The sequence below is a fragment of the Fusarium coffeatum genome, assembly GCF_003316985.1.
Source record: "Fusarium coffeatum strain FIESC_28 chromosome Unknown BRIP53273_contig_77, whole genome shotgun sequence".
Taxonomy (NCBI): Eukaryota; Fungi; Ascomycota; class Sordariomycetes; order Hypocreales; family Nectriaceae; genus Fusarium; species Fusarium coffeatum.
Genome location: NW_022157873.1, coordinates 29851 through 57828, shown reverse-complemented (window position 1 = coordinate 57828; position 27978 = coordinate 29851). Strand labels below are relative to the sequence as shown.

The window sequence follows — 27978 nt, the reverse complement described above, 5'->3', positions numbered from 1 at the left end:
CCTTCACCCCACCAAATGTACGATAAGATGGAAACCACTTTACGCGATGCACGGCCCTGGATCGCGTCATGGCGCATCTCGACTCCTGTAGTTGCTCCTCCAACCAACCATAATTCATCTTCTCCATGTCACCATCAAAGAATGCGAAGACAGCGAGTTCATACATAATTCATTGTTCGGATACATACATAGGCAAGCTGATTCCCGGTGACTTACTTCTTGAAATCATAAAGAAAACCAATTCACATGAAGGACCGCTGTGACGATGGAACCACCTACAAAGAAGAGACGGCATGGCTCTTCATCTCACAAAGACGCCCAAGATGAAGAGGACGACGATGAGCTGTCTTCACATCCTCAGGAACTCAAGATCCGCCGGGACCCAGATATTCAATTTGCACTGAAACGAGCAAACGCAAACCAGAAACTTCATGCCACTATGGCTCATATTATCGAAAAGTACAGTCGCGACTTTGAAGGTATTGGAGATGAAATCGATATGGCTACCGGAGAGATTGTGGTGAACAATGGTCATTTGCACAACATGCGCGATGAGGGCGACGTCGAAGGTCTATGGGTGGAAGGCGACAGCAACATTGATGAAGACGAAGGAATTCTACTTGAGGATCTTACAGACGAATACTCTGACAACGAAACACCGATCACTGAGATTCGTGACTCTCAAACGGAAAATGAGAGTTCCCAGGAAGCAAGGACGAAAGAGAAGGACGACAAGGCAGGTCAACCTGGTGGAAATGAAGGGGCCGATGAAGCGATGGGAAATGCTCCAAACATCGCCAGCAGTCAAGATGAACCGCCACAAGACAAAATTACAGCGTCACCCTTTGACCTCCCTCACGACGATGCTCGATCAAGTCCCTCACCCTTTGGACCTGGTCCTTCTCTTAGCTACGGAATGCCACCTCCAGGTTTTGGGCCATGGGGAATGATGCCTGGATTTCCTATGCAGGCTTGGGGTCGCGACGATATCCCTCCTTACTTCAACATGCCACCGAGCATGCCTGGACCATGGTACAACGGAGGAAGATACGACTTTCCCAGCAACAACGGGCAAAGCTCCATTTGGGGTCGCAACTGGGCGAGGAAAACTAAACCAGTGGGTTCCATGAAAGGCTCGTTCAAGAAGGCCTCCAAAAAGCACTCAAGTGACGTCCCCATTGAGAGCGAAACGGAGGCTGCAGATGACGGCCATGAACCAAATTCCAGGTCCATGGGAGAGAAGACTCCTAGACAGGAACTTCCATTGTCTGATCGAACTATCAATGCCAGTGACGAGGAAGACGATTTCCTGTGCTCAGTGACCACAGAATCAACGCCCATCGTGCGTTCCAGTCTGGTTCCATCGAAAGGGAAAGGCCCGGCTAGGAGACGCAGTGTCCAGCCTCTTTCGCAAATATCTCTTGAAGAAACCAACACCAACCCTACTAGAGTTTCGTCACCGCCCAAGGAGAAGGACGACTCTGGGCGTAGGCGCTCTGGTAGAGCCAGAAGGCAGACGGAATATATGGGGAAAATCTCCTGGGAAGATGCACGGGAAATGAGCAAGTCGGGGAACACCGTGAGTGTGAAGATACATAGGGTCGACCCATCCATTCGAGAAGAGTATCAAAGCGTCGATCTGAGTAGCGAGGATAGTGAGGGAGAAGAGCCCCCATCTTCCGAGCAGACGCAAAATAACCAACCGTCAACAGAAACACGAGGTCTGGAACCAGCTTTTTCCAAAATGGTTGTTCCAGACTCGCAAGACACGGCGACTCCATTCAATAGCAGTGCCCCTGAAGCGTCTCAATCCAATGAGAAGACTAAGGAGCTAAGCCCTTTCATTCCAAATACTATCTCGACGATGGAACTATCAGACGACGAGGCACCCCTTGTTCTTTCAAGAATCAGAGTCCCCAAACAGCAGACCACAGCCCCCAAAATATTTTCTCTGGCATCCGATGTGCCACCAAGACATCATGATCGCACTGCTGAACCCATTACTGCCATAGATACTGCGATGAAGGATGGCAGAAAAAGCGCCGACGTGGTAGAGGATGCTGTACAGCCGCTCAAGCGGAAGCCTAGAAGGCCGAAAGGCTCAGCTAACACTACGAAAACAACACCGACTCATGTTTCTCTGGCAGTACCAGCTGAGAAGGTCGAACCTCCATCACCTGCTCCTACTACTGTACCAACAAATGGTGACCTTTCTCAACCTCCGAAAAGAAAACGCGGAAGGCCAAGGAAATCGGAAGTTGTAGCTCCAATTGCTCGGAGTGAAGCGAAGGATCACACACACGAGCTTATATATAATGATCGCGATGCCCCAGAAGACTCCGAGCACGAAGCTGCCGATAAGATTCCAGAGAACAAAGATTCTCAGGTATCGCATCGCCTAGCGCACGAAATCAGATGGCTCCTCAAAACCAAACCCAAGAACTCTGCTTCTGACAGGATACAATGCCCTTCCTCGGATGAGCACGTCAGGCCCCGGAGATCGAGAGAGTCGCTGGAGCAGTCCGAAGATAACATTGCAGAGTCAGAGGATGATGCGCCGGAAGCGATGGAAGTTATCGAGGATATAGATCATGGTACAGAGGAACAAAGAGAACCTGAGAAACCAGAGTCCCCTATACAAGAAGATGACACCATCATGGAGGAGGCACCAGCATATCGCGAGATCTCACCAGAGAATGCCCAAGGCAATCAAACATTACCGTCCAGTCCCGTTTCCCTTGCCCTCGAAAACCGAGTTGCTGATGATGGCAATGAGTCCGCCGAGGTCAATAGTCATGCTGTTCAGTTGACTAGCGACGATGAAGACACCCGGGATCAAGAGCCGCTTCCTACCCTACCTGAAGATACCTCTGTTCAAGAAACCTCAACGCCAAGGAAACCGAAAGATACAAGGAAATCTCTTTTGGAACCACCCTCAAGCTCTCAGAAACCCCATACCCCTCGCCACAGGTCTATCCGTACAAAACGTGCGCCATCGTCAAGACGCTCCCTCCTATCTTTTGTGTCAGATTCCGATTCAGACCCTGAAGGTACCCGCGACGAGCTAACACGAAAAATAAAATCACACTCCAAATCAACAAGTGCTCGACCATCCTCGAAGAAGGTTTGGAGGTCTACAACTCTGACGAGAGACATTCATAGGACGCCCAGTAGGAGACGTGTCCATGATGTGTCTAGTCCTGTCGGCACGGTGAAGACGCCGGGTGGTACAGTACGGGTATGCGGTGTAGATGGGTATCACTGCGGACGGGACTATTGCTTTACTTGCATTTGACAACCATAAAGCTTCATGGGAATACTCGAGGTGGATTTGCCATGTAGAAATTGGTGCATAAACATAGAGTATATAGCAAACAGACAAGCATAGCGCTTTGGTTTTATTGATTCTCACGCTACTAGAAAGACTGACCCAAAAGTAACAGAATGACGTCCAATACGAAGCGACCTAGAAAAAGCACAGTGTTGGTGATTAGATTAGCCCTCGGTGCCAATGTGCCATAACCCCAAGAACCTGGAACGCCGAAACCACATTGTCTCATCCCACATCACCCTCAAATCCATGTCTGGGATCAGGGCTTGTTGCGCGAGCTTTCCCTCTCATTAAATCGATCGATTCGTATATCACGTCCAAAATCGTGAATATAATCACATGGCCACGATTCTCGCGGGTTCGTCCCAGGAAATCCCCCGGGCCAGGACACGGTGTCACGGGGGAAAAGAGTTGAATTAAATTCGGCTGGGAGATTCTCTTCCTAATATTGGTATCCTATCAGGTGGTGAAGACCGACAAAAAGGTAAACCGCCGGTCGAAGGGTATCATGGGTGAGAGGATGCCACAAGATGGATAGTCGTGGATGATGGGTGTCGGGGAATAACGACTAGGGGTACCCTCAAGACTTGTTGGCAGCGCCGTTAGCAGCTGCGAGATGTTGCTTGAAGACCTCGGGGTCGCGGACAGGGTTAAAATAGGGGTGCCCCTGGGCTTCCTTGGCGGTCAGACGTTCCTGTATATGGGTTAAATTCACTGAGCTTCCAAATCAAGATCTCATAAACAAACCTGGTGGTCGTATCGCAATAGCTTATCAAGGAAATCAATGGCTTCATTGGAGACGAATCGCTGGTTCTCAGACGTGACAAAGCTGTGCCAGGGCTTCTTCTGGAATCTACCAAGAATATCGTCGTACTGCGCATCTAGTTCGATCTCGTACTTATCGATGTAATCGAAAAGGTCGTCGGTACCGAGAACCTTAGCGATCTTGACGAGCTGATCCGAGTTGCTGTTGCCGTGGAAGAAGGGTTCCTTGCGGAAGATCATGGAGGCAAACATGGCTCCGAGACTCCACATATCGAGACTATAATCGTACTCCTGGAAATCGACCAAAAGTTCGGGACCCTTGAAGTACCGCGATGCAACGCGAACGTTGTACTCAGTGCCAGGGTGATAGAATTCGGCCAGACCCCAATCAATGAGACGAAGCTAGGAATTGTCAGTAAACGTGAAATCGCCGGTTGGTTTCGGGGTGACCAACTTTTCGGTTCTCATGATCGATCATAACGTTATGAGGCTTGACATCACGGTGCATGATTCCCTTGCTGTGGCAGAAATCGAGGGCCTTCAGGAGCTCGAAGATGTAGAATCGGACATCAATATCGTTGAACTTGGGGTACAAGCTTCGGAAATCGGTGTTGTTGACATGCTCAAAGATGAGAGACGGTGTCTTGCTCTGATTACGGCTGCGATTAGTTGGAGCCCGGAAAGCTAGGGGAGCAGACAAAGGACCAACCTGAGAGTCACGAACAACGTCAAGCAAGGCAACGACGTTGGGTCCACCAGCCAGATTCTGCAAGATCTTGATCTCTCGCTTAATCTTCTTCTTCTTGACAGGCTTCAAGACCTTGACAACGCACTTCTGGTAGTTGACAACATTGATACCCTCAAAGACTTCGGAGTACTTTCCGCGGCCTGCAGCGCACACAAGAGTGTTAATGAGTCAACGATAAATCCGTAGTAGTTGACATACCGATCTTTCGAACAACCTCGTAGTTTTCCAGGAGACCCCAGCCTACAAATGTCGATTAGCTACGTCGTCGGCGAGGCTCTCACGTGGGAGAGGGCATACTGATATTAACACTGTCGTAGTCCCAGTAACTGCGGGGCATGCTCTGGTTGACATCGGCGTAGACGCGCGCCATGATGGGCAAAGGAGCAAGGGCGTCGCAAGAGGCGCCTCTGACGGGTGAAAAGGGTGTTTTGCTGGGTGAAGATAATCGGAGGTAATAGTCGTGATACTAAAGATGCTGTTGGAGGAAGTTCGTTATCGGTATATAGCTTGGCGGGCCCAAGGTCGGAGGCTGAAGAGGAAGAGGCTGGACCTGAATTGACTTGGGTTTGCAAAATCAAGGTGGGATGGCATTTCGAGTCGGGTCCAGCCCAGGATTACCCCGTTGTTTTGGCGGGCGGGCCAGACCGTGATTGGTTGCGGCGCTTATCGGCTCATCCGCGATAAGAGATTGAATGGCACGAGCACCCTGAATTCGATCACAAGGCAAGAGCTTGGTCTGTGGACCCGGTCTCGACTGCCCGTTTGTTTCTGTCCTTGTCTTGTCTCAACTGAATGCAGTGACACCACGTACAACATTTATTATTCACCTGAACTGAAAACGACTGAAGTGACCAACTGGCCTGTTTGTATGAAAGAAAATCTGATCTCGTAACGTTCTGGCTAAATCGTTATGGAAGTAACGACTATTCTGCGTAGCATCACCCAAAGTAGATACCTATTTATAGCAACTCGACTTGAAAGGGAGACAGTTTATTAGAACACTTCCTTATGGAAGTAAGCGGCGGTATTCACTGTCTTTGCATGGTCCGACACTTCTACTTTTATCTTACATATCATGGTCAGACAGGTCATTAGCCGTCAATGTATCAGGATCTCTCAACCAGTATCCGATCCTGTGGTGTATACTGCCAGGGCATAGCGAGTGAAACTAACAGAAGCTCACAAGTCTGGAATCGCTCCAGGCACTTAACGTGTGAGGATCAGTTTGGTGAGACAGGACTAGAAGTCAATAGTTTCCCAGCGAATTGTTAAACACCTATAGTCAAAGGTTAGCGGCCCGAACAAACAAAGTTTTTGGAGTTACAGCCAGAAACTAATATATCTTTCAGAGAGAAGATTAATTGCTCGACATGTCGGGCCTGCAAAGGTGTCAGCATCAGCAGAAGCCGATGCCTCCTACACCTCCAGTCCCGATCCGACTAAGGATGACGATACGAAGGGTTTTCATCATGATGAGGAATGCTAAAAAATAATAGAGGCAACTTACATATTCCTGGTGTCTGGCGAAGTATAGTATATGTTCCCACCTGATCGAGCTCGTCCTGTATCAGATCAAGGATCGGAGAGCGTATTGTATAATGTGACAGTTTATATCCGGCATAACTGCGTATAGCATGGGATAAAGTCCGGGAGTGGTGGCATCTCTCAGTCATAAAGTGTGTTAAGTTTAATCATACTCAAGTGAGTCCAGACCTTTGTCGACAACATCCCATGTTCGTTTTCGAAGGTCGGGCTTCGGTTCAGGACGCTTAGATCCCTTCTTCCGCTTCCGCTTCTTGTTGCTTTGGAAGGATGTTGGCAATGCAGAAGGGGCGCCTTCAGCTTGCGAGAGAGCAGAACTATCGTCGCCCAAGTCCATGCGTTCGCCCATCCTTGCATCTGCTTTGGCGTTAAGCTGTTTCTCCTTCTCTTTCTCCTTGCGCAAAGCCTCGAGTTCGGAGTGTCGGAATATCTCGATTTGTTCGTCCGTTAATGTTCGTTTCACACCATCCGAATAATAGCCTAACCCATCGTCTTCTTCCCAGGAATCGCCAGCGGCGTCATATTGAACTTCATCTTGACTCGGCGGATCAATGAAATCATTCCCAAAAGAAGCGAGGGCTACCTGTGAGAAGTGGGCTTCATGGAAAGCAAAAAGGTCATCCTAGAGCAGTCAGTACAGAAACATGAGGAATTTCCAAGGGAACATACATGAGAGACGTCTGGTATGCCACGCGGACCTGTTGCTGTGAAATCTTTAGGCTGGGGCATATTGAAGGTTTTCTGACGCGATGTCAAGATTTAAAATAGGCCTTGCGATTTGGCGAAATTGGGGGAAGACGCGACCAGCAAAGCGGAATTACGTCACGTGTCGGTGAATAACAGACCCGCGCAGTTTGAGCAAGAACGCTAAACAAAATGTTGTAAGGGAAGTTGCGTTGGTAAAAATGCATGAAGAGTGCAGTGCCAAAACATCTGGCTCATGAGACCAGGTAAAGTACACATTTGCCATGGGTGCGCGATGTATGTCAAAGACCACGAGCTTGCGATTTGCAAGACTCATAGTGATTTGAGAAGAGCCAGCGCATTTTCAAAGGCTCTCACAACTTGATCATCTACATGAAATGTTAGTTTTATAGAAGATCGATTTTCGTAGCACAATCTTACAATGCTGCTGTTTTCGTTCCATTCTGTCTTCGGCGAGGTTCACAAAGCGTCTTCGGGTTTGTAAGCGTTTTGCTGCCCGCTCATCGTCATGGGCCGAAGCTGCAGCTGCCCAGACTTTGAAATACTGCAAATGCCTTAGCTTTGTCACAGATTGTTGATGACATAGAGATCTACCTTTGCAAGGGCATCTGCCTCTTTCAAGATTTCACGCTCCTGTTCGTCGGCATTGCGCAAAGCAGCCTCATAACGCGCTTCGAACTCATCCCAATCGAAAGCTTCAAGAACGCCGGGAGTCTCTGGCGAGTCAGAGATACTGGCTCGTCGATCCGTCTGGGGTTCCGGTGTTCTGCTGTTGGTATACGAATGCCTGTTCATGTTGTTCATGTTGGCCTCCTGAGAGTCTGAAATTTTCACTTCGTCTTTTCTTTGACGGTTCACGTCGTCGTCTTGCGGTGGAAGTGGTGGATCCATGTTAGATAGACACGTCGCGCTGGATCGACAGGGTTCCAGTCGGCCAAGCAACAGGGGTCGTGTTGTAGGTAGTGTAAGTGAGCACTTGAATGTTCGTTTACCTCGATCTGCGTCGGACAGCAAGTGATTTGGAGTCTCTAGGTTTTCAACACTAGATGCGTAGTGAGCTGAATACTTGACTGAAGCATGTCTAAGAGAGTTGAACTTCAAAAAAGAATTCCTTTGACCTTCAAATTGAGTTCAGCAGGCTGTTTTGTACCTGCCTTGATTAATCAAATCATGACAGGGCGGGACTAGAAGTGGATGCTCCTAATCACTTGCTTAAAGATGGGTCCGGGAAGGTGCTGGCAGCTGGGTGCCTGGAAAGGTGGCTGAAACACATGCGCCACAGTTTCTGTCGTTATTGATCACTCGTGACTCGATGTTAACCTCGAAACTTGCAGTCATCTGCCTTTCATTCACCTTTCAAAGGAAACTGACTTGATCGTATAAATATGCTCTCTTTCTTTGCATACTCAATACCCGAAGGCTGAATTTGGCCACTGTGATCAATCTCAGATCAACGGAGAAAGATAAGAACGTCATACCCAGTGGCAACAACATATCCCATGATGGACTGCGATATCTGTCATCGCAGCCATGACGCCAAGCGTCTCCCGTTTCTTTGTGCCGCGGATGCCAGAGGTGCCATTTATAACGGCCGTATTGAGAATGTGATGGCTCTCATCGAAAATGAGACTCTTCAGAAACAGATCAACGATCTTTTGAATGAGACAACTACTCCGACAAAGGATCGGAAAGATTCCCTTCAGGCGCAGCAACGAACAGCGGAAGATAGAACCACCCAGATCTTGGCCGCTGCTGATAAACTCAGAAATGATATAAAAGCTGCCAGGGAGGAGATCCAGGCTCGAAAAGCTGCTCTTTCGAGACGCAAGTCCGATATCGCTGCAGTATCTGATGGTCTTATCGAGCGCAGAGTGAAACGACAAAAGTCGGTAGAAAGGGAGACCGGCATGCACAAGTACCGCTGGACGAAGTGTGCAGATGAACTGGCCCGCACTCGGTCTTTCCTCTGCATGGCAGCAGCCAAGCTATATGGACTTACACGGGTTAGAGAAGGCCCATCTAGTAAATACGAATATCACCTGGGTGGTATCCCGGTTGTCGATTTGACTGCAATGAACTGTAAGCTCTACCGCATGGGTTTCAAGTATTTCGCTGACATTCCACAGCGTCAACACCAGAGATGATATCCACATCGCTCAGTCATATTTGTCAACTTCTGATACTCGCTTCACACTATCTTTCTATTCGCCTTCCAGCTGCCATCACTCTTCCCCATCGAGACTACCCCCGGCCAACAATTTTCAATTTGTCTGCCTCTTACAGACCTGGAGACCCCGTTTTCCCAAGCCAGTCCTCCAGCACCGCAGACATAGAGTCGCAACGTGTCTCGCGGCCAAGGCCATTATTCATAGACAAATCACTCTCTCAACTAGCCAAGGAAGATCCGGCCACTTTTTCATATTTTATCGAAGGTGTGACTCTGCTTGCTTACAATGTCGCTTGGGCTTGCAACACACAGGGAGTGTCGATTGGCGACAAGGCCCTTTTCGAGGACATTTGTAACATGGGTCGCAACCTGTACAGTCTTCTGATAAATCACCAATCTTCCGAGAAAGACCCGGCCACGCCGAAGAACGAAATCGATGGCCAAGGCAATCGGTTCGGGCAGTACTCCCACGGCACAACTTTCTACCACCTTGGTGGAGCAGAAGGTAGCGAGTTCAGCAAATCTTTCAAACTCCCCGGCCCAATGAAACTTGCAGACAAACTCAAGAAGAAACTACTCAGCGAAGCGCCCACCCCTGATTGGGAAGTTCTAGATGATGACGCATGGAAAGTTGAGGAGGAGCCAGGAAGTGGAAGTCAGATCAATAAGGATCTACAAGTTGGAGACAAAAGCTCTCCACGTCGGGGAACAAGCGGTTGGATGAGGGTCAAGAATAGATAGTATTTGTACATATATATATAGCCTCCTTGTTCGGTTGACGGCCACAACCTTGCCCTGATCATTGTGTCTGTGTATGTGTGTGTCTGTATGTGTGCGTGTGTGAAACTCCTTGTCCATTTGATAGTAATAACCTTGCTCTGGTCATTGTGTGTGTATATGTATGTGTGTGTATAAACTTCTTGTCTTTGATGGCCATGACCTTACTCTGACCATCGTGCGTGCTTGCGTGCGTGTGTGTAGTGTGTGGTATGTGGTGTGTGTGTGTGTGTGTGTATAAATTCCTTGTCCATTTGATGGCCACAAACTTGCTCTGATCATTGAACTTGCCATCCATTCCGTCAAGTCATTGTAAAATCTCTCGTGAAGTCCAAAACTCCTTCGCTCATAAACAGATTGTCGTTCCAAAATTAGGGCGGTCTTGCTTCGGTGGTGTCTAGTCTTCACCTCCATCTTCAGGTCGCAGGTCACTTAGTCTTCGCCTTCATTCTCAGGTCGATGACCTGCAACCTGGTCCCGTAAATGGTGCGGGATAGATGGGAGGATCACTAGACCGTTCTTCTTGCCAGACCCAGGCGTACCGAAAATAGATTCGGCAGCCACCCTGTCGCCTGGGTCCTTGATCTGTGGTATCGGGGAGGAGGTGGAGGAGGAGGAGGAGGTTTGTCGGGGTGTGTTAGGGGCCGAGCGCCCTGGTGCGGCAGGCTTTTGGTGGAAGATGCTCGGCTTCTTGTTCTTCCTCGCCTGTTGTTGAGCTTTGATCTGGGCCGCCTTCTTCTTTTCGAAGGCGGCCTTCTGCTCAGCAGAGATGGTTGGGGTTTGAGGTGCTGCTGGCAACTCTGATGTGAGGGTTGTGATGGTACGGTTGCCTCCAGGAAGCATCAGTCCTCCCATCATCACCGGGGCGACAATCTGCTGCTGCTGCTGTTGCTCTTGTGTGTTGTTTGAGCTTGAGCTTGGTGTTGCAGTCAGAGCAGTTATCGACCCCGGGACCAGAGTGTGCACAGCATTTCTCGCTCCCCTGACGCGCGGCTTCAGCACCCTCCTCTTCTCCATCTGCTCCTGGGTGGCCGGCTGGGCCGGATCAGGGGCCTCATCCCTTCTCTGCTTGTCTTTCGATGCGTTGCCGCGTGTCTCAAATGGGAGTGGGAGATGTGCTTCCGCGACCTCCTGCTCAGTCTCGCCTTGGAACTGTTCGTTCCCGGGGATAGGAGGCTGAGACTGATCGGCAGGAGACGCTTCGGCCTGTGGTAGTGGTGGAATCTCGACACGGGCAAACGACATCGGAAAGACTTGTTGGGCAGAAGGAGGAGGAGGAGGGGCAGAGTGGTCCACCGCGTCGACCATCTCGCTGTCGAACTCGGCATCCATCTCCATCGCGAGTTCCCACTGTTCCTGTTCCGACATGCCAAAGTCTGGAGGGGGGGTCTGTGTCGGCTGGAACAGAGGGAGATGGAAGATGGAGGCCGGCTGCTGTGGCTGTGGCTCACGGAACTGGGGGACTGGGAGCTGGGGCAGTGGGAGTTGAGGGACTGAGAGCTGGGCAGACTGGTTGATGGCCGCTTGCGCGGACGCATCGCCGAGCTCAAAGTCGTCTTGGTCGAGCAGATCTGCCAAGGCCGCCCACCACTCCTCGCTGATCTGCTCTTCCTCCTCTGTCGGGTACCCGACTTCCCCTTCTCCCATCATAACGTCCCCAGCCTGCGACGAAGTCAGTACCTGTACCTCACCTTCATCTTGCTCTTCCATCTCAACATCCTCGCATTCAACATCGATTGCCATCTCGTCCCCAGGCTGGTGATGTTCCTCTTCTTTCTCGCCATGGTTCCCGTTTTGGTCGCCAGCCCCCTCTTGGCTTGCGTCGCGACACATGGCATCAAGGCCTGCATCAAGGTCGCTTTCTGGGACGTAGCCAGAGGGGGTGGATAAGAAGTCGAGAAGGGGGTCGGAGAACGGGTCCCAGGCGGAAGATTCGGAGATGTGAGGAGTGGTTTGGAAGAGCCCCTGATAAAGGCTCTCCTCCGAGCCAACCCCGCTTTCATTCATCGGTGTGATGAGGAGTTCCGCTGGGATCTCCGGGATGAAGAAAGCGTCAGAAGCGGCGGCCTGCTCAGGGGGTGATGGATGCCGGACGGGTTCAAGGCCCGCCGCTTCTGGGGAAGGAAGGCTGTCGATGGGAGGGAGCTCTTCTTCGAGGGGAAAGATGGGTTCATCGACGACTTGGGGAGAGGAGACGACACCGACGCCAGAGATTGCGGGAGAGGGCAGGGATGGGATGGGCTCAACTACCTCCTGTCGAGGAGTCACTACGCTAGGCGTAGGCTCTCGAACAGGAGAGAAGTCGGCCCTCTGCTCCTCTCGAGCAGGGGTGATGGGGGAGGGGGAGGGGGAGGGGACGGGGATGGCGGCGGCGGTGGTGGTAGAAGAAGATGGCTTCTTCGGTGTCGTCTTGCGAGTGTAAGGGGGAGGAGGAGTTGATGGGGAGGAGCCAGCGGGAGCAATCTCAGCGGACTGAGCGCTCTGATCCACCGGCACGACCACATAGCGCTGAGCCAATATCTCAGTCTTGCTCAGGCCCCTCTCTTCAGCCAGCAGTTCAGTCTCTTGCCGGTGAGATAGAACTGACTGACGTCCGAGGATGGATTGTGGTCGCCTCTTGCTGATAGCTCTCCAGATGACGTTATGGGTTTCGTTGTTGAGCTTCTTTACCAGCAAAGAGGCCTGCCCCATCTTCTCCTGATCCGCCCTAGCACTCTCCTCTTCCTCCCGTCGAGACTGTCTCTTGTCTTGATCCTCTTGCACCAGCTTCTTCATCCAGGCTTCCGCACCGGATTGACTGAGATCTGAATCCAAGACACTCCCGGCCGAGAAGTCAGGGAACAGAATTTCAAAGTCGAAGCTGGAGTGGGTTTGAATGCGAAGAGAAATAATGGTTTCATCAACGATTCGCACCCACTGACTCACCGCAAATGCGGCACTGGGAGCCCACGAAACAATGTTTGGTGTGGACAGAATGATCCAGGTCTTGACAGAATAAGCCACCACGGGGTTGCCCATACCCCCATGGATGTGGTATTCTTCTGCCCAGATGAGCCGCATGAGGATCATGGGGATGATGGTGATGATTGAGAGGAAGGCCATGGGCAAGTTGGCCATACACTCTGCATACATCCCCGCGACGAAGAGAAGAAACGGGAACGTCGTGAACCTGGTGAGGTCGATCAACAACTTCATCATAGCGAAGAAGATGTTGTGGTACTGCTCGTCAAAGCAGTTCCCCATGTTTAATGGGGAATCCCACTCGCAGTTATCCTGGAGCGGGAGCCACAGCCACGAAGGAAGATCGGTGGTTCGCATCTTGGTGGTTGTCTGAAAGATGTGTTTGTTAGCTTTCCCATCGTCAATATAGTATATAGTATTCACGAAGGCGAAGTGAATCTCAAGTGTGTAGGTAAACACGATATGCTATGATCTGAGGGGAACTCACTTGGGTGTGGCGTGCGAACTTGTTGTTTGTCACGAGCAAAGCTTCTGTGACTGTCGAAAGAAAAAAAAGGGAGAAAGCAGATTGCCTGCGAAGATGTAACCGTCAGTTTGTCCGTCGTATACGAAAGCGAGTATGGTTACTACGATCTCGAGGAGACTTACTTGAGGATAGTGGTGGAAAACGTGTTGGTTATCAAGAGAGAGGCTTCTGTGATGATTGTGGGAAAACAACAGGAAAAAAGCGAATGGCCTGCAAAGATGCAACCGTTAGTTTTCTCGCTGTCACTGCAGTATACGATATGCGAAGGTGAAGTTGATGTGAAGCGTAGTGTAGATATATACGATATGTTGTGATCTCAGGGGAACTCACTTGAATGTTGATGTTGATGCGCGAACTGGCTGATGAGTGTGAAGCTTCTGTGATGATTGTGAAGAAAAGAAGAGATCGAGGAAGGAAGGAAGAGAAATTGAATTACGGTTAGGCAAACAGAAGTGCCAGCAGAATCTGTTTGCTGTGAATCAAACCTCAAGTGTCGACGATTGACATTGGCGAGCACTGCCGTCACTTCCTGGCAGCTGGCTGTCACTGCCAGTACATGTTCAAAGAATGCCACCCTATTAAATTTTTACATTTTGAATTGTGTTCAGAATCATGAATACAGGAACGTTAAATCTTTCTGGGTTCATTAATTGTTCTAATGTTCAATCTCGTAGTGTTCATCGATTGTTCAATACCTAGCCCACCACACTTTGAATTCGAACATCATGTACAAGCATGAACAATCACCAGGTACTCCAGAAGACATGTCAATAGATAGCTTAGCGTGGTAGATGAATGGAAGCGAAAGAGTTTCTGCATTGTTGTTTGTCACATCTATTTATTATGTATCACAAAGCTACTATGCGGTCAATACTATCATGTCCTGACAAAGAGACAAAGCCAAACCTAGGTATCTAATTCGAAACAACGCCGCTTTCTGATTCCCATATGCTACCGGTCCCGTCATCACTCATTATTTACTATGTCTGTAAAGTTGGCTAGCCCTTACGGCCTCTTGCAATCAATCGCCCATGCAATTCCACCATCACATCACTCCACTGCTCCTCACCAGCCCCAACAGCCTTGCCTATCCTTGTCGCAAGGAAGTCAGCGACCTTGGGAACATTGAAGTGCTCGCCGTACATTACTTTAGCCTCAGGCTTGAGAGCCATATTAAGGCCATCTCCACTTGTTTGACTGTGGAGCTCCAACTTGACTTCCACACGACTCTCCAACGGCACAAGCAACAAAGATGTTGTGATTGCTATACTTGAGTCGGAAGTCCTTTGTACTGTAGTAGGAAAGGTGGCATTGAGTCGCTCGATTTGTGACGACACAAAGTTCGCCTTGTCCCAAGCAACCTGCACACTGTTGAGGAGGTGAGAAACCTCGGTGCGATTATGTGGGAGTGCACGAGCGTAATCGCGAATAGTTTGTAAGAAAAACTCCTTTTCCGTAGTCTTTGGTCGTGGGTTTTCTTCTCGATCCACAGCGATGTACCAGAGATCTATTGTTGTGTTGGGTTGGTGCTCTTGGAATGCCGTGATATCAAAAACAATCTCGATTTCACGTTTGTATGCCATAGATAGAACAGTGCCAGAAATACCAGTCACCGACCAGCCATGTTGTTTCTCGATAGCATCAACTCGAGCTACACATTGGGTTAGTAATCATTTATTAAGTTGCCAAGAACACGTACCTTTGAGGCTGTTAACCTCTGTGCTCGTCCAGCCACGACACTCCTCTCGAATTTTCTCAGACTCTGCAATATCATCAATGCAGTTCTGTTTCTGGGTGATCAAATCCTCAACCTCAACTTCTGAGGCTTGAAACTGCTCTCTCAGCTCTGCGATGCGTTTTCTCTTGTACTCAACATCTTCATCGAGAGAGGCAAGCTCATCACGAGCAGCTTCGAGATCAGCAGGATCACAGTCGGCAAGCTCTCGGGCGACTTCCTCAAGATTGTTGCTCTCCTCCACGAGCGACTTGTAACGAGCCACGATATCAGGTAGGACAGAATCAAGAAGACTTTTTTGCTTATCCAAAAGTTCCTTATCGGCTTCCATGCCTTCGTCGATGCCTAGGAGGCCTTGTCTCAAACCCTCTTGTAACTTCATTCGCCACTCGTACCACATAGCCTTACTCAGAAGGCGGGCGTGATTCTTGACGTTCATAAATTGCTTGTCCATCAAGGTCTTGACGTCAGGTGCGGCTGCCATATATTCCTTGAACAGCGGAGGGTTGTCCTCAAAGGTATCGGTCTCGATCTCCTTGACAATCCTACGACCCTCGGAGATATACTTTTTTAATTCACGACAGGAGTGCTGGTATAGCTCGAGCATTGGGACAGTGCAGGCTCCTGCAACAACACAGCGCTCAAGTGAGAGGTCCTCCTTGCCCTCGTCAAGGAATCCATTCTCGAGGGTTCCAGGGGCTTGCGTGTGACGGCGCTTGGTGGTTGTCAGTTCCATGAAGCGGATAGAAGTCATGTTCAAGAAGTCCTGGAGATGGACTCTTTCTCCGTCTGCCTCGTCCTCTGCCTCTGCTTCATCTTCCAGTTGTTCGGCGTCTTTAACAGGCGATTCATCGAAATTGACTTGATGGCCAGCTCGATCATCTGCGACATCCTTGAATCTTCCCTGGTGCCTTGGTGTGGTTGCTGCGTCAGGCTTCGCTGGTGAAGATAATGTCGGTGTGGCCGTGTTAGGCCCCAAGCTTTTGCGGAATGAAAGGTTCAGTCTCCCCGTCGTCTCTTCTTTAGAAGGCGGCTGTTGGAGTCTGATATTCTTCACTGGGCTTCCTTGATGACCCTTGAGTCTCTTCACGCCATCACTCTCTTCGGCCTCTTCCTCATCATCAAGCTCGTTCGGTCTCTTCCCCAAAAGGCCCTTCGCACTCCCAACGTGAAGACTCTTGCGCCCTTTGAGCGGCTTGCGTTTGGGGCTCAGGCTGTCGATCATCTCGCGCAGGTTAAGCGTAGCTTCGGCACCGTCAGCTTCCCGTTCGAGAATCTTTCTACGATTCTCTTTCTCCTCTTCTTCCCAAGCTTCACGGTCCATCTCTTCTGTCATCTCTTTGGGATCCTCGAACATGACACCACGTTTTCCGGGCACGAAGTTAGTAGCCACGTCGCCAATGGAGCCTCGGCGGTCAAAGAGTGCAGTGACCTGCGGTGACCCAAGTCCAGGTCGATCTGCACCAAGTCCCGAAAGTGATCGTTGAGGTGTCAACGTGACTGTCGGTGTCCGACTGCCATTTCTGAAACTGTTCTGGAAGAGCCCTTGCTTGGGAGTGGACTTGACAGGCGACGGAGTCCTGGAACTGACTCTGGTAGTTCTAGCGGATGATGGTCGTTTTGGAGAAGCAGAAAGGGGCCGTTGTGCAGAACGAGGAGTAGTCATCCGTTCTGATACAACTGAGTCGAGCTGAGGTGTAGCTGGTTTGGCGGATGCTGGAGTCCTGACTTTGGCTGACTGTGGTGTTGTTGTCGACTTCACAGGTGAGGGCGTCCTAGAATTTCGAGTGCTTCGTTGAGGCGTTGGGATCTTGGGGTTGGTGGCATTTCGCGAAACACTTGCTGGAGATTTTGCGGGAGACTTTGAGCGTCGGGGACTTGGGGTGGTGGTTTGCATCTCGCTCGTAGCAGGGGGTGCGAGGTAGTCATTAGCAGGAGTTTTGCTAATGGCGGCCTGGATTGCTTCGTCTGGGTGGGCTGCGCTATCAGCTTCTTCCTCCATGACTCTCTTGCCCAGATCTCGGAAGCCATTTTTTACTCTGTTGAGAATACCACCAATAGCAGTAGTCATATCCATGCCCATCGTAGCGTCACCTTCATCTTCGTTGTCTTCTTCTTCTTCGTCCGGTTTTGAGAGAATTTGGCCAACTGCAAGAGTTATATCCATCGGGGCGTCATCGTCGTTTTCATCGTCAGGTTGAGAGACTGTACGCCTTCGGGAAGCAGCGATGCTCTTCCTCTTGTTCTTCCCCAAGACCCCACCCATGATAGTGGTGAGTTCCATGGACATGTCCTCATTAACATCCGAGTCATCCTCTTCAGTAGGTGGTGGGCGTTGGATGCCTCCAATGGCAGTCGTAAATTCCATAGTAGCTTCTTCCATTGGGGCATCATCTTCGTCTTCCTCGTCATCCACAGGGGCGCTCGCTTTTTGAGGTTGGTTGACAATACCGCCGAATGCACGTGTGACATCCATGGACATATCTTCGTCTGCATTGCGTTCTTGTGGGGGTTGACGGTTAAGTATGCCACCCACCACACGAGTAACATCCATAGACATGTCTTCATCTGGGTCGAACTCTTGGTTTGGCTGAGGCTTGATTATACCACCAACTGCGCGTGTCATGTCCATATCCATATCCATGTCCATTTCCATGCTCATCTTTGTCTCTGTAGGATCCTCTGTGTGTGGTTTCGGTTGAGCCTGTTGAGGGCGGGGTGGAGGTGGTAGATTCTCCTGGTCCTGAGCAGCGATGTTTTGCTTGTTTGCGTCTTTACCCCATCCAAACGAGGGAATGAACTCTTCGTCGTCGTCTAGATCGTCATCATCTTCGTCGTCCTCAAGCTGTTGGGCACCGGCTCTTCGCGCAGCCAGTCGAAGGGCTTCGTCTAGTGTGGCCGACTCTCCATCGTCAGAATCAACAGACCGATCTGAGGCAGCTGTTGTTCCAGTCACATCGTCGACAGTCATCATCGTTCCGTCGTCAGACTCGCTGCTGTCATCGTCACCATCTTCTTCAACATCAGCAACCTCTTCGACCGCATCTGCAGGCTCGGAATCTGAACTATAAAGTGTCGTCGCAGTATCGTCGTCGGAGTCGTGAAAGTCGATCTGAGGAGGGCCTGAGCCTCGTCGGTTATTCCTGTCTTCCTCATCCTGTTGTCTCTGCTGTGCTGCAGTAGAGTTTCGTCTCGTCGAATCTGTAGATGTTGTTGAATCTTGATTGAATTCGACTTCGTGGAAGGTATGTAGTGTTGCCTCGGCGGCGAATGATACGCGACGGTTGGCAAGTGATTTGCGACGGGCATCGCGACGTTCCCGCTCCTCACGTTCTCGTGCTGCGGCTTGTTGCTCCTCCTCGGTCTTGACAGCAATCTTAGATCCACTATTCTCTGAGCTGCGCAAAGTAGGAGTCGAAATCTCTTGTGTCGGTGTTCCAAAGTTAATTAGGTCTGGTTGTCTGGGCTTCAAGGGGGGTATCTCGGGAATTGGCATGGTTGGTTTTAGGATTGAACGCGGGGCGGCTCTTGTAGGGACGGCAAGAGACTGAGTTTATTAGTACATGATATAGAATTAAATAACAGAAACAAGAATCATGTCTCACAGCTCTTCTGTTCCCGTTGGTCTTCATAAGGGCATCTAGGCCGCCAGGACCCAAACTCTTGCTCCTTGACTTTTTGCGATTCGCAGCCAGCGAACTTGTGACGTCGGTTGTCGCATTCTCCTTCTCGAAAGCTTTATTAACATCTGTATGCGCACCGATTGATCTGCGCGTGCGCCGCGTGGCGGGCAGAGTGGCATCGCCAGGCGCCATTGTGTGTGAGTAAGTCGCTGAATCTTGTCTGGTACAAGTTCATTCCCCAACATGAAGCGCGATGGCGATAAACTGATAGTGGGTTGTGACTAGCAATGCATTAACTACATCCATCCATCTCACGCGTGTTTGTTTACTTCGGCAGCGCTGTTAGGGGCAGGGGACCCACGTCGCCGAGATATCCACTTTAAAGTGCAACAAGCAACTGGCGCCAGCTCACGTGTATCACACTAGCCACAATAGTATCCTCCATCACGTGTACCATCGATCAAGCTGTGGCGCAGCAATAAATTTTCCAAGCCCTAACCTAGAAATGTGTGTTGATTTTTGCCCTACTTCTCCATCTCAGCGAAAACTACTGTCCGCCTTAGCCAGTCTCAACATCCGCCCAACCAGCAACCTACGACACGCCATCTCGCTACGGTACCTGCCCGAGAAGGATAATTCAAGATGTCAGTCACAGCGAAACGAAATATCCGATGTCGAAAAAACGAATGAGTCGCTAACCTTTCCATCAGGGCGACCGAGTTGACCGTCCAGTCGGAGCGTGCTTTCCAGAAGCAGCCTCACATCTTCCAGAACTCGAAGACCAAGACCAAGTCCACCCGACCGGGCAAGGGTGGCCGACGATGGTACAAGGACGTTGGTCTGGGTTTCCGAACCCCTAAGACCGCCATTGAGGGCAGCTACATCGGTACGTGCGAAAGAATTTAGGACATGGGGAATTTTGAGGACGAAGAACGAACACGAAATCGCCAAACGAATGCACGAGGAAGACGAACGAATGACGGGGTGTCATGGAAGACAAATGATGGGAAAGATTTATATGGAGAGCGCATTGCTGACATTTTGACCTTGCAGACAAGAAGTGCCCCTTCACTGGTCTCGTCTCCATCCGTGGCCGTATCCTGACCGGCACCGTCGTTTCCACCAAGATGCACCGAACCATCATCATCCGCCGCGAGTACCTCCACTTCATCCCTAAGTACTCTCGTTACGAGAAGCGCCACAAGAACGTTGCCGCCCACGTTTCTCCCGCTTTCCGTGTCCAGGAGGGTGACCAGGTCACCGTTGGCCAGTGCCGACCTCTCAGCAAGACTGTACGTTTGGCCCGAACAATTTGGAATCTCTACGTGTCAGGGATGATCGCTAACATGAATTCAAGGTCCGCTTCAACGTCCTGCGTGTCCTGCCCCGAACCGGCAAGTCTGTTAAGAAGTTCTCTAAGTTTTAAGTTGGGACTTTCTTCTGGCATTTTTAAGGCGTGATAAGCATCAGGGCAAATGGAAAATTTCCCCTGAAGGGTCGGACACCGGATGTTGCGTTGCAAATGATTGTGCTATAGATGCAATCGCGAATAAAAAAGGATTCACGAAGACAATTGTTTTGGGTTGATGGTTCAATCGGGCGTGATATGGCTAGGAAAAGGGTCGTCATGATCTCAAGATTACGTTCATACCTTTGACTATTCACCGACCAAAAATACCAGTGAAGAGCTCATGCTTAAACTTGTGAGATGCTGTTGCGTCCGTGATGAAGCTCTTCGTTCATGATATCTAGACATGGCTCGGCTTTGGAAATGAGGTGCTGTTCACTTCAAAATAAAATAGCGATGACAATTGATGACCAAAACCACATCTGGATCAATTGTGTGACATTAGCTGCTTTGTAGTTCTCAACTTTGAATTGCTCTTCTTGATATGAGCTTCGTCTGATTGGCAACGTTGTAAATGTAGTAGACATACAGTATTTCGTACAGTGCCAGTATCGTATTCATACCTCCACTTTATCGCAGTTGAAGCTATGCTGAAAGTTTGGAGGGTCGATTTCGCATCCAGCTCCAACAGATCTCTCTACCCTCTACTTCTGCTAAATTAAGCGCCTCTGTCACAATGGGCTGGATATCTTCGATTATGGGCACCGATAAGTCGGCAGACCCTTTAGCAAAACTCGACCCCAGCCTCCGCGACTTTCTCGAGAAAGAATCTCCCCTCAAATACCCAGCATCCCAACCCACGAACCCTCCCCGAGCGACTCAGCAACCCAGCAATTTCGATGCCGCAGTAACAGAATTACAAACTCCAAAGCCAGCTGCTCCTTCAGCGAGCTTATATCAAGACGGACGATATGCGCACCTATGGAAGAACTACCGCCCGTTGGCCGAAATTGAAGCCGAGACGGCAACCGATCATGAAAAATTGATGGGTGTGTTGGAAGCGTACAAGGAGCGAAAGGAAGCCATTGGCAAAGCGGCGTTGGAGAATTGCGCTGAGTATCAAGAGGAGTGGGTGAATTGCATGAAGCATGGAAGTTGGGACGACCAAATACAAATGTGCAGACATCAAGTGCGCAGATTTGAGAGATGTTACATGATGCAATCGGTATGTTGCTCACGATTGATATTTGATGCTCCAGATTTCTAACTATATACAGAGATTCCTTCGTGCGTTGGGCCACGGATCAGTAGTGGGCAGATCACCCCAGGTGGAGGAGGATATCCAAATGCATGCCGACGCTCTCTACCAACGGATGATGAAGCACGAAGAGGCAGTAGAAAAGGCCAAGGCCGAAGGTCTTCCCGTTCCCGTCTTCAAATCTACACTGCCCAAGGCCAAGGACGACTCCGTCGTGCCCACAGAAGAACTCCAGCAACAGTGGAAGGAGCAATTGGACAAGCTACCGGCTGAGGAGCGTGTGGTTGAAGAGGCTGCTCTTCGCGCCGATCTGCAGGCCAAGGCCGAGGTCGCCGGCAATGTCCAGAAGATCTGGGATAGCCAGGCAGAGCAAAGAAAACAGAGACAAGCTCAAGGTAACTCTACATTCGGAGACTACATTACTTCTCTGTTTGGAAAGTCTGGAAAATAAAATGGGAGGGCCAGGAATGGAGACTTGTATAAAATCTGTATATCATGATAAATGCGCATCAGGAAATATCACTACCAGGTACATACTTGAAGAATTAACGTTAAATCAATGACTATGTTAAAAGACACAGAACTGCAAGCTTCAGGTTGCCGCTTCGTTTATGCTGTGATTTCCAGAACAACGTTTGATAACTCAATGCCACTTGTGTTTTGGTTTGGGTCGAGCACCGCAACTGTACGAAAACAACATGCACCACAGTTTGAATATTTAAGTATCTAATATTAACAACTTATGTTTACACTTCTTTTGATATGTTGGTATGATTTGCAACGTGTATCAAAGAATTGCTGCGAGCAAGATCATGGCATCCCACCTACCCTACATCGAAGCTCGACGAGCATGCGAGCCACCAACATGGGCCCAAAATTTTGACCGTCAAGTATGGCATTTTGTTAACACCATGAGAGATCCCTCTTCGAACCCGGGCGGAGCCACATTTTTTGCCCAATATAGCCTTGAAGACTGGTTGACCTCTTCATTCTGGCCATTTGTTGGCCCCTTTCTTGTCAAAGGCTCGAATAATTGCTTCACCTGGACAAATTCTCAGTCAGAGTTGCTTTGCAGATTCACAAATCATTTTGTGTTTGCACCAATATCTCAAGAGACCAGCCTATATGAAAGCTCCCCTGGAGGACAAGACGTAACATGAGAAATAAAACATGTACCCGTTCGTTTGCCATCTCAATCGTTGAGATGGCCGACTGAAAATTGCAGTGTAAACTCAATTAATACTTTTACTTTGCGATTCAACTCATCTAGTGAATAAATCTCTCAATTCCTTCCATTTTTAACCAAATATCGTCTGCTTTAGCTTCTCCTTCTCTCCACTGCTATCGCACATGTCGCGGAACACGCCCTGTTGCTCGTAGAGCTCCTTGGGCGTTCCAAACTCTGCGACTTGACCTTCGGAGAGGACAAGGATACGATCGAAGTCAGCAATCGTGCTAAGACGGTGTGCAATAACGATCAACGTGCTATCAGTAAACTCCTCTCTGATGCTGCGCTGGATGAGTGCATCAGTAGTCATGTCGACAGCTGAAGTGGCCTCGTCCAACACCATAATCTTGGGCCGAGCTACGATGGCACGGGCCAAACATAGCAGCTGACGCTGACCTTGTGAAAGGTTACCGCCAGATTCAGAGATGGGGCTTGATAGGTCTCGGAAAATGTTTGTGTTCTTGACAGCGATTGTTGACGTTGCTGGCGAGGAGGGTTCGTTCGCGGGAGTGGCGGGCTGAGAATCGACAAGGTGGACACGACTGAGTGACTCACGAAGCTCATCATCTGTGTTATCCTCGAATGGATCAAGGTTAGATCTGATGGTGCCTGAGAAAAGCACAGGATCCTGAGGAATAATAGCCAGGCGGGATCTCAAGCTATGCAAATCAACCTTGGAGATATCCAGACCATCAATCGTAACACTGCCAGAGCGAGCTTCCAAGAATCGGAACAGAGCAAGGGTCAGGGAGGACTTTCCGGCACCAGTACGTCCCACAACACCGACTCTCTCGTTGTTCTTAACATCAAAAGAGATTCCCCTCAACACGGGTGGCAAATCAGGTGCATAAGAGACCTCCAGGTTGTCGATCTCCATGGTTCCTGATGTAGGCCAAGCGGCAGATGGCTTCTCTCCCTCAAGTGACTCAGTCTCGAGCTCCGTATATTCAACAATTCGCTCCGTTGCATTCATGTTCAGCTCCATAGTCGCGTAGTTTCGAATGGTCCAAAGAATGCTCTCGGCGAAGTCCATAGCGAAGGACAAGGTGAATCCGGCAAGAGCGGCGTCCATACTAGGACTGACGATGACAATGATGCCAACAGTTATCGAGAAAATTGTGCCAATGAGACCCATGCGCAGACCCATCCAGCGATTGACAAGCCACATATAGGAAGTGATGATGGCCCATGTGTCAAGTTTCTGATACATCCTGTCCATGTAGACCCGGGACTTCTTGTATCCTCGGATCGTAGAAACACCCGCGAGTGCTGCGTTAAAGAGCTCGAAAACGGGCGACTTACAAGTACTCTCAAGTCGCTTCAATGGTCGTGCACCGTAAAGGAATCTATTGCCCAGAATACAACCAAGCCCCAACAAGGCTATGGCCAAGGGAATGACAAAACCAGAGGCAAAGAAGGCGGCGACACAGACACCAACTAAAGATAAAAGGTTGGAAATGAATTGTGTCCAGTCCATAGTGATGCGATTGTCGACGATGTTGAAATCTGACGAGAATCGGTTCAGAATTCTACCAACAGGAACGGTATCAAGCCATCTCAGGGGAGTATGGAGAACCGTGAACAACATCTTCTCGAAGAGCGATCGACTCGCCTTGATGGCAAGGTAGTAGGCCCAAAAGAATCGGAAAGTACCAACAACTGCTGTGACACATGAGATTGCAATATAAATCCAGAGATAGTATTTCAAATCGTAATGAGATGCGGCCTTGAACTCAGGTGCAGAGTTGTATGGGAAATGTTGCAGTGAAAAGACCGAGGCATGGCCGTGCTGTTGATGAATACTGCCAGTAGAAACACTCTCGTCGACATCACCAGTCCAGATTCGAAGCCACCATGCTCGAGCTAGAATTGTTAGCAAGACAACATACTTGGATACTTCGAGACATACCGAGAATTCCAAATTCAAAAGCAAGGAAGACGATAGCACAGATACTCCACATCCGGGCACCGCCACTGTCTTTGAGATAAGTAAGATAAACGTGTTTCTTCACCATACCCTTCTCTCGTGCTTCTTCCTCAACAAATTGCTTAGCGGCCTTGGAAGGCACCTTCTGCAATGGGTTGTTTTCATTTGTTTCAGTGGGGTCGGTGACAGAGGCATCTGAGGAGTTGACAGCAGTAGATGAATCCGTCGTCTCATCTTCTGTAGCCGGTTGTGCACTCTCTTCATGCTGTCTGATTTCATCCAGAGTTCCATCACGAACAAAGTCAGCTACTAGACCGCAGTGCAGAGCCATACCTTCACCAAGCTCGACAATGTACTTGGCCTTCGACTGGACCAGAGCAACGTGATGAGTAACAAGAATCCTCGTTCGTCCTTTGCAGATATCGCCTGTGACACACTTCTCGAAAATGTGTCGACCAACATGTGCATCGACAGCACTAAAGACATCATCCATAACCAAGATCTCAGCACGCGAGTAGATAGCTCGAGCTAAGGTTACTCGCCACTTCTGTCCACCGCTGAGATTGATACCGTTGGCGCCGAGCTCCGTCTTATCGCCATCTGTCAGAATCTGTAGGTCCTTCTTCAGAGCGCACACTTCGACGGTCTGATTGTAGCGTTCCTCAATGAAGGGCAGGCCGAACAAGATGTTATCACGGAGAGAAGCACTTTCAAGCCACGGGGTTTGACCAACATAAGCGACGGAGCCGGGAAGAATCCAGTCGCCAGGGTGAGCCTGTGCATCATGTCGCTCCTCAGGGGAGACGGTCTGGGGCACACAGACAGAGCCCTCCAAAATGTCTGTCTCGCCAAGGATAGCAGAAAGCAGCAAGCTCTTTCCTGTACCAGTCTTTCCTGAAACAACAGACAACTCACCGGTTGGAAAGCTGAAGTTCAGGTTTCTAAGAATAAACCTATCCTCATCGGGCTTTTCGTCGTCCTCAGGCCAAGCGATAGTTGCATTCTCAAAGGCAACCTCTGTTCCTTCAGACAATGTCTGCTTCATCTCAGGGCCGTTGAGGTATGTCTGAATTCGTTTTAGAGAAACATAAGTGTCGACTCCCATTGTGATAAGTTCCGGCAGTACACCAAGTGAGACCTCCAGAGCCTTGAAGATTCCAATACTGACGAAAGCAACCGATGGTAGGAGTTGACCATTGACGATAGCGTAAACGGCAAGAGATGTCGCGGCGAGAAGGATAGGACTGACGACCCAACACCCGAAAAGGCCGGTATCGATGACAAAGAGTCCCCAAAGAGTTTTGAGTTCCCTCTCTCTCATAGTCAGAATACGTTTTTCCCAACGACTTTCCAGCGCAGCAAATTTGATCTGTCGCATGCCGAGCAGAGCTTCGTTGACCACGGCAAGCTTCTCATCACGAAGCTTCATGAGCTTGTCTGATCTGCCCAACAGTTCTTTCGAGAAATAAGCGTTGGCAGGAAGGGTAAGACCCCAGGCCGTGAAACCAGCGATGAAGGGAATCCAGCCGATGAGTCGAACCAAGAAGAACGAAAAGAAGAACAACTTGAAGATGCTGTTGAAAATCAGGCATTGAAATCCTGTGAAGTTGGAGATTCGTAAAGCATCAACGCCGACGAGGTTAACGATGGCTTGTTGAGATTTGAGCACGCTCGAACCATCGTCAGATTCATCTTCCTTTTTCTTGTCAGGCGTCTCTTGCGACTCGTCTGCCTCTTTTGACTTTTCTGCAGATTTGACATTCTTGCGTCGAAGAGATTTCTCAAAGATAAGCGTTGAAAGCTGAGACCGAATAGGGAGAGCGATGCATGAGAACGAGTACCAGAAAACCCATCCCTCAACCCAAGCATCCAGAAGGTTCAAACCAGCCATGGCAAATATTAAAACCCAAAGCTCTAGATTTGATGACCCGGCCAGTCCCACATCACGCTGTTCAAGAATATTGATGACTCGTAACATAGCCCAGAAAGGCAGAAGAGCCAAGACATTTCGAAAGGTGGTGAGAGAGAACTGGAACACAAATGGGCCTTTGTAGGCCCAAAATACCGAGCGTACAAGGCTAACCCCAGGTTTAGTTGCAAACCAGTCTTCTTTCAGACCTTCAGCTCGCAGAGTCCTGTCCGGATAAGGAACATCAGTTACGTCGAGATCTTTCTTTTGAACAGCAAACTTGATGAGAGGGCTGATCCAGGACCAAGTGTAGCGGTTGAAGGCAGATACAGTCCACTGGCCATCGACCTTGCGATCTTCAACAAAAACGTCAGGTCGGCGTGGAAGTAATACGCTGAAGAGGCCGAGAAAGAGGGCAGCGCCGACATTCACAGAACGAAGTGCAAGAGTAGCGGGGGTCTCGTGCGAAGCATGTTGGGCTTCCCTGCTTAACTGGGGTACAGTAATAGCCGCAACAACAATTGAAGAGGCCAAGAGCCAGAGTCCAAGGTCGTGGACCTTTACAGGTGAGTGGTGGGCACTTAATGAGATGGCATGCAGAACAATTAGAGCCTATGTGAGGAAAATCGTTAGTTTCACTTGAAAATACTTGCGGCTTCAAATTACTCACCCACGCGGCTGCGATAAGCCAGTTTCTAATAAACAATTCTCCAAAAGGGGCATAAAGAAATGATAGCACTGATATGGCGGTTGATGTTCCAAAGCCGGTAACAGAAAAGGCGAGAATAAAGAGTTTGGGTAGCCGGTTCGAGAAGGCAGCAATGCTCTCTGGCGTACTTTTCCCATCGACGTCTTCATAAAAGTTATCCTTGGGAGTGCGCTTCCGCAGTTGGTTGATGGCTGCGACTAAAGCATGAGCAGTGGCCAATCCTACGAGACCAAGGCCCGTGCCAGTCAGAGCAATATCGATATTATTGATAGCCATCATGACCGATATGTAAGACCACAAACGAAGCGCTCTGAGAAACAAAGGCGGTAACCGCCTGAAGGCGATATTTTGTGTTGCTCGTTCTTATAATAGCAGTTATGCTTGATGATGCGTTGAGATCTTGTGAATGTATACCGAAAGCAGTCTCTAGATCGACATGCCTGAAAACGAAGGAGATGAGAGAAGTAGGTTGCAAGAAAAGTGGCAAGGGTTCAACAGAGACTTTATGTGATCCTCTCAAGTCAGTCACATTCTGCACATGTAATGAATAAGCTGGCTGATGCCGCTTCTAGGATATGTAGAAAAAGCCGGGGCCCATATTATGTTGCCGTCTTCCGCGCTTGGGTGGATTGAGTCAACGAAATAAGACGGCAAAGTGTGATTTTTGGGTCAAGTTCAAAAGTCTTGGTGCTTAATAATAACAATCAACCGCTCAAAAA

General features: G+C 49.5%; 10 protein-coding genes across 10 annotated transcripts; 4 read left to right on the top strand and 6 right to left on the bottom strand.

Moving 5' to 3' along the window:
• Nucleotides 1-265: 265 nt before the first annotated feature.
• Nucleotides 266-3342, top strand: FIESC28_03632 (uncharacterized protein; the record flags this gene model as incomplete). The annotated part of the gene is made up of 2 exons (XM_031157781.1): nt 266-3238; nt 3307-3342. 2 exons carry the CDS (start codon nt 266-268, stop codon nt 3340-3342), a joined length of 3009 nt encoding a protein of 1002 aa, XP_031018041.1.
• Nucleotides 3343-3911: 569 nt separating this feature from the next.
• On the bottom strand, nt 3912-5214 carry FIESC28_03631 (uncharacterized protein; the record flags this gene model as incomplete). Its single annotated transcript, XM_031157780.1, has 5 exons — nt 3912-4025; nt 4079-4498; nt 4551-4984; nt 5043-5084; nt 5142-5214. The coding sequence occupies 5 exons, from the start codon at nt 5212-5214 to the stop codon at nt 3912-3914; spliced, it is 1083 nt and encodes a 360-aa protein (XP_031018040.1).
• Nucleotides 5215-6531: 1317 nt separating this feature from the next.
• Nucleotides 6532-7115, bottom strand: FIESC28_03630 (uncharacterized protein; the record flags this gene model as incomplete). Its single annotated transcript, XM_031157779.1, has 2 exons — nt 6532-7008; nt 7056-7115. 2 exons carry the CDS (start codon nt 7113-7115, stop codon nt 6532-6534), a joined length of 537 nt encoding a protein of 178 aa, XP_031018039.1.
• A 288-nt stretch (nt 7116-7403) lies between these two features.
• FIESC28_03629 (uncharacterized protein) lies at nt 7404-7982 on the bottom strand (the record flags this gene model as incomplete). Its single annotated transcript, XM_031157778.1, has 3 exons — nt 7404-7459; nt 7512-7635; nt 7686-7982. 3 exons carry the CDS (start codon nt 7980-7982, stop codon nt 7404-7406), a joined length of 477 nt encoding a protein of 158 aa, XP_031018038.1.
• A 611-nt stretch (nt 7983-8593) lies between these two features.
• FIESC28_03628 (uncharacterized protein) lies at nt 8594-9999 on the top strand (the record flags this gene model as incomplete). Its single annotated transcript, XM_031157777.1, has 2 exons — nt 8594-9170; nt 9218-9999. 2 exons carry the CDS (start codon nt 8594-8596, stop codon nt 9997-9999), a joined length of 1359 nt encoding a protein of 452 aa, XP_031018037.1.
• A 468-nt stretch (nt 10000-10467) lies between these two features.
• On the bottom strand, nt 10468-13353 carry FIESC28_03627 (uncharacterized protein; the record flags this gene model as incomplete). The annotated part of the gene is made up of 1 exon (XM_031157776.1): nt 10468-13353. One exon carries the CDS (start codon nt 13351-13353, stop codon nt 10468-10470), a length of 2886 nt encoding a protein of 961 aa, XP_031018036.1.
• A 1167-nt stretch (nt 13354-14520) lies between these two features.
• Nucleotides 14521-19072, bottom strand: FIESC28_03626 (uncharacterized protein; the record flags this gene model as incomplete). The annotated part of the gene is made up of 3 exons (XM_031157775.1): nt 14521-15173; nt 15222-18804; nt 18863-19072. 3 exons carry the CDS (start codon nt 19070-19072, stop codon nt 14521-14523), a joined length of 4446 nt encoding a protein of 1481 aa, XP_031018035.1.
• A 313-nt stretch (nt 19073-19385) lies between these two features.
• FIESC28_03625 (uncharacterized protein) lies at nt 19386-20306 on the top strand (the record flags this gene model as incomplete). Its single annotated transcript, XM_031157774.1, has 4 exons — nt 19386-19495; nt 19591-19766; nt 19934-20172; nt 20238-20306. 4 exons carry the CDS (start codon nt 19386-19388, stop codon nt 20304-20306), a joined length of 594 nt encoding a protein of 197 aa, XP_031018034.1.
• A 658-nt stretch (nt 20307-20964) lies between these two features.
• On the top strand, nt 20965-21937 carry FIESC28_03624 (uncharacterized protein; the record flags this gene model as incomplete). Its single annotated transcript, XM_031157773.1, has 2 exons — nt 20965-21453; nt 21506-21937. The coding sequence occupies 2 exons, from the start codon at nt 20965-20967 to the stop codon at nt 21935-21937; spliced, it is 921 nt and encodes a 306-aa protein (XP_031018033.1).
• Nucleotides 21938-22784: 847 nt separating this feature from the next.
• Nucleotides 22785-27535, bottom strand: FIESC28_03623 (uncharacterized protein; the record flags this gene model as incomplete). The annotated part of the gene is made up of 3 exons (XM_031157772.1): nt 22785-24577; nt 24624-27162; nt 27221-27535. The coding sequence occupies 3 exons, from the start codon at nt 27533-27535 to the stop codon at nt 22785-22787; spliced, it is 4647 nt and encodes a 1548-aa protein (XP_031018032.1).
• Nucleotides 27536-27978: the final 443 nt, after the last annotated feature.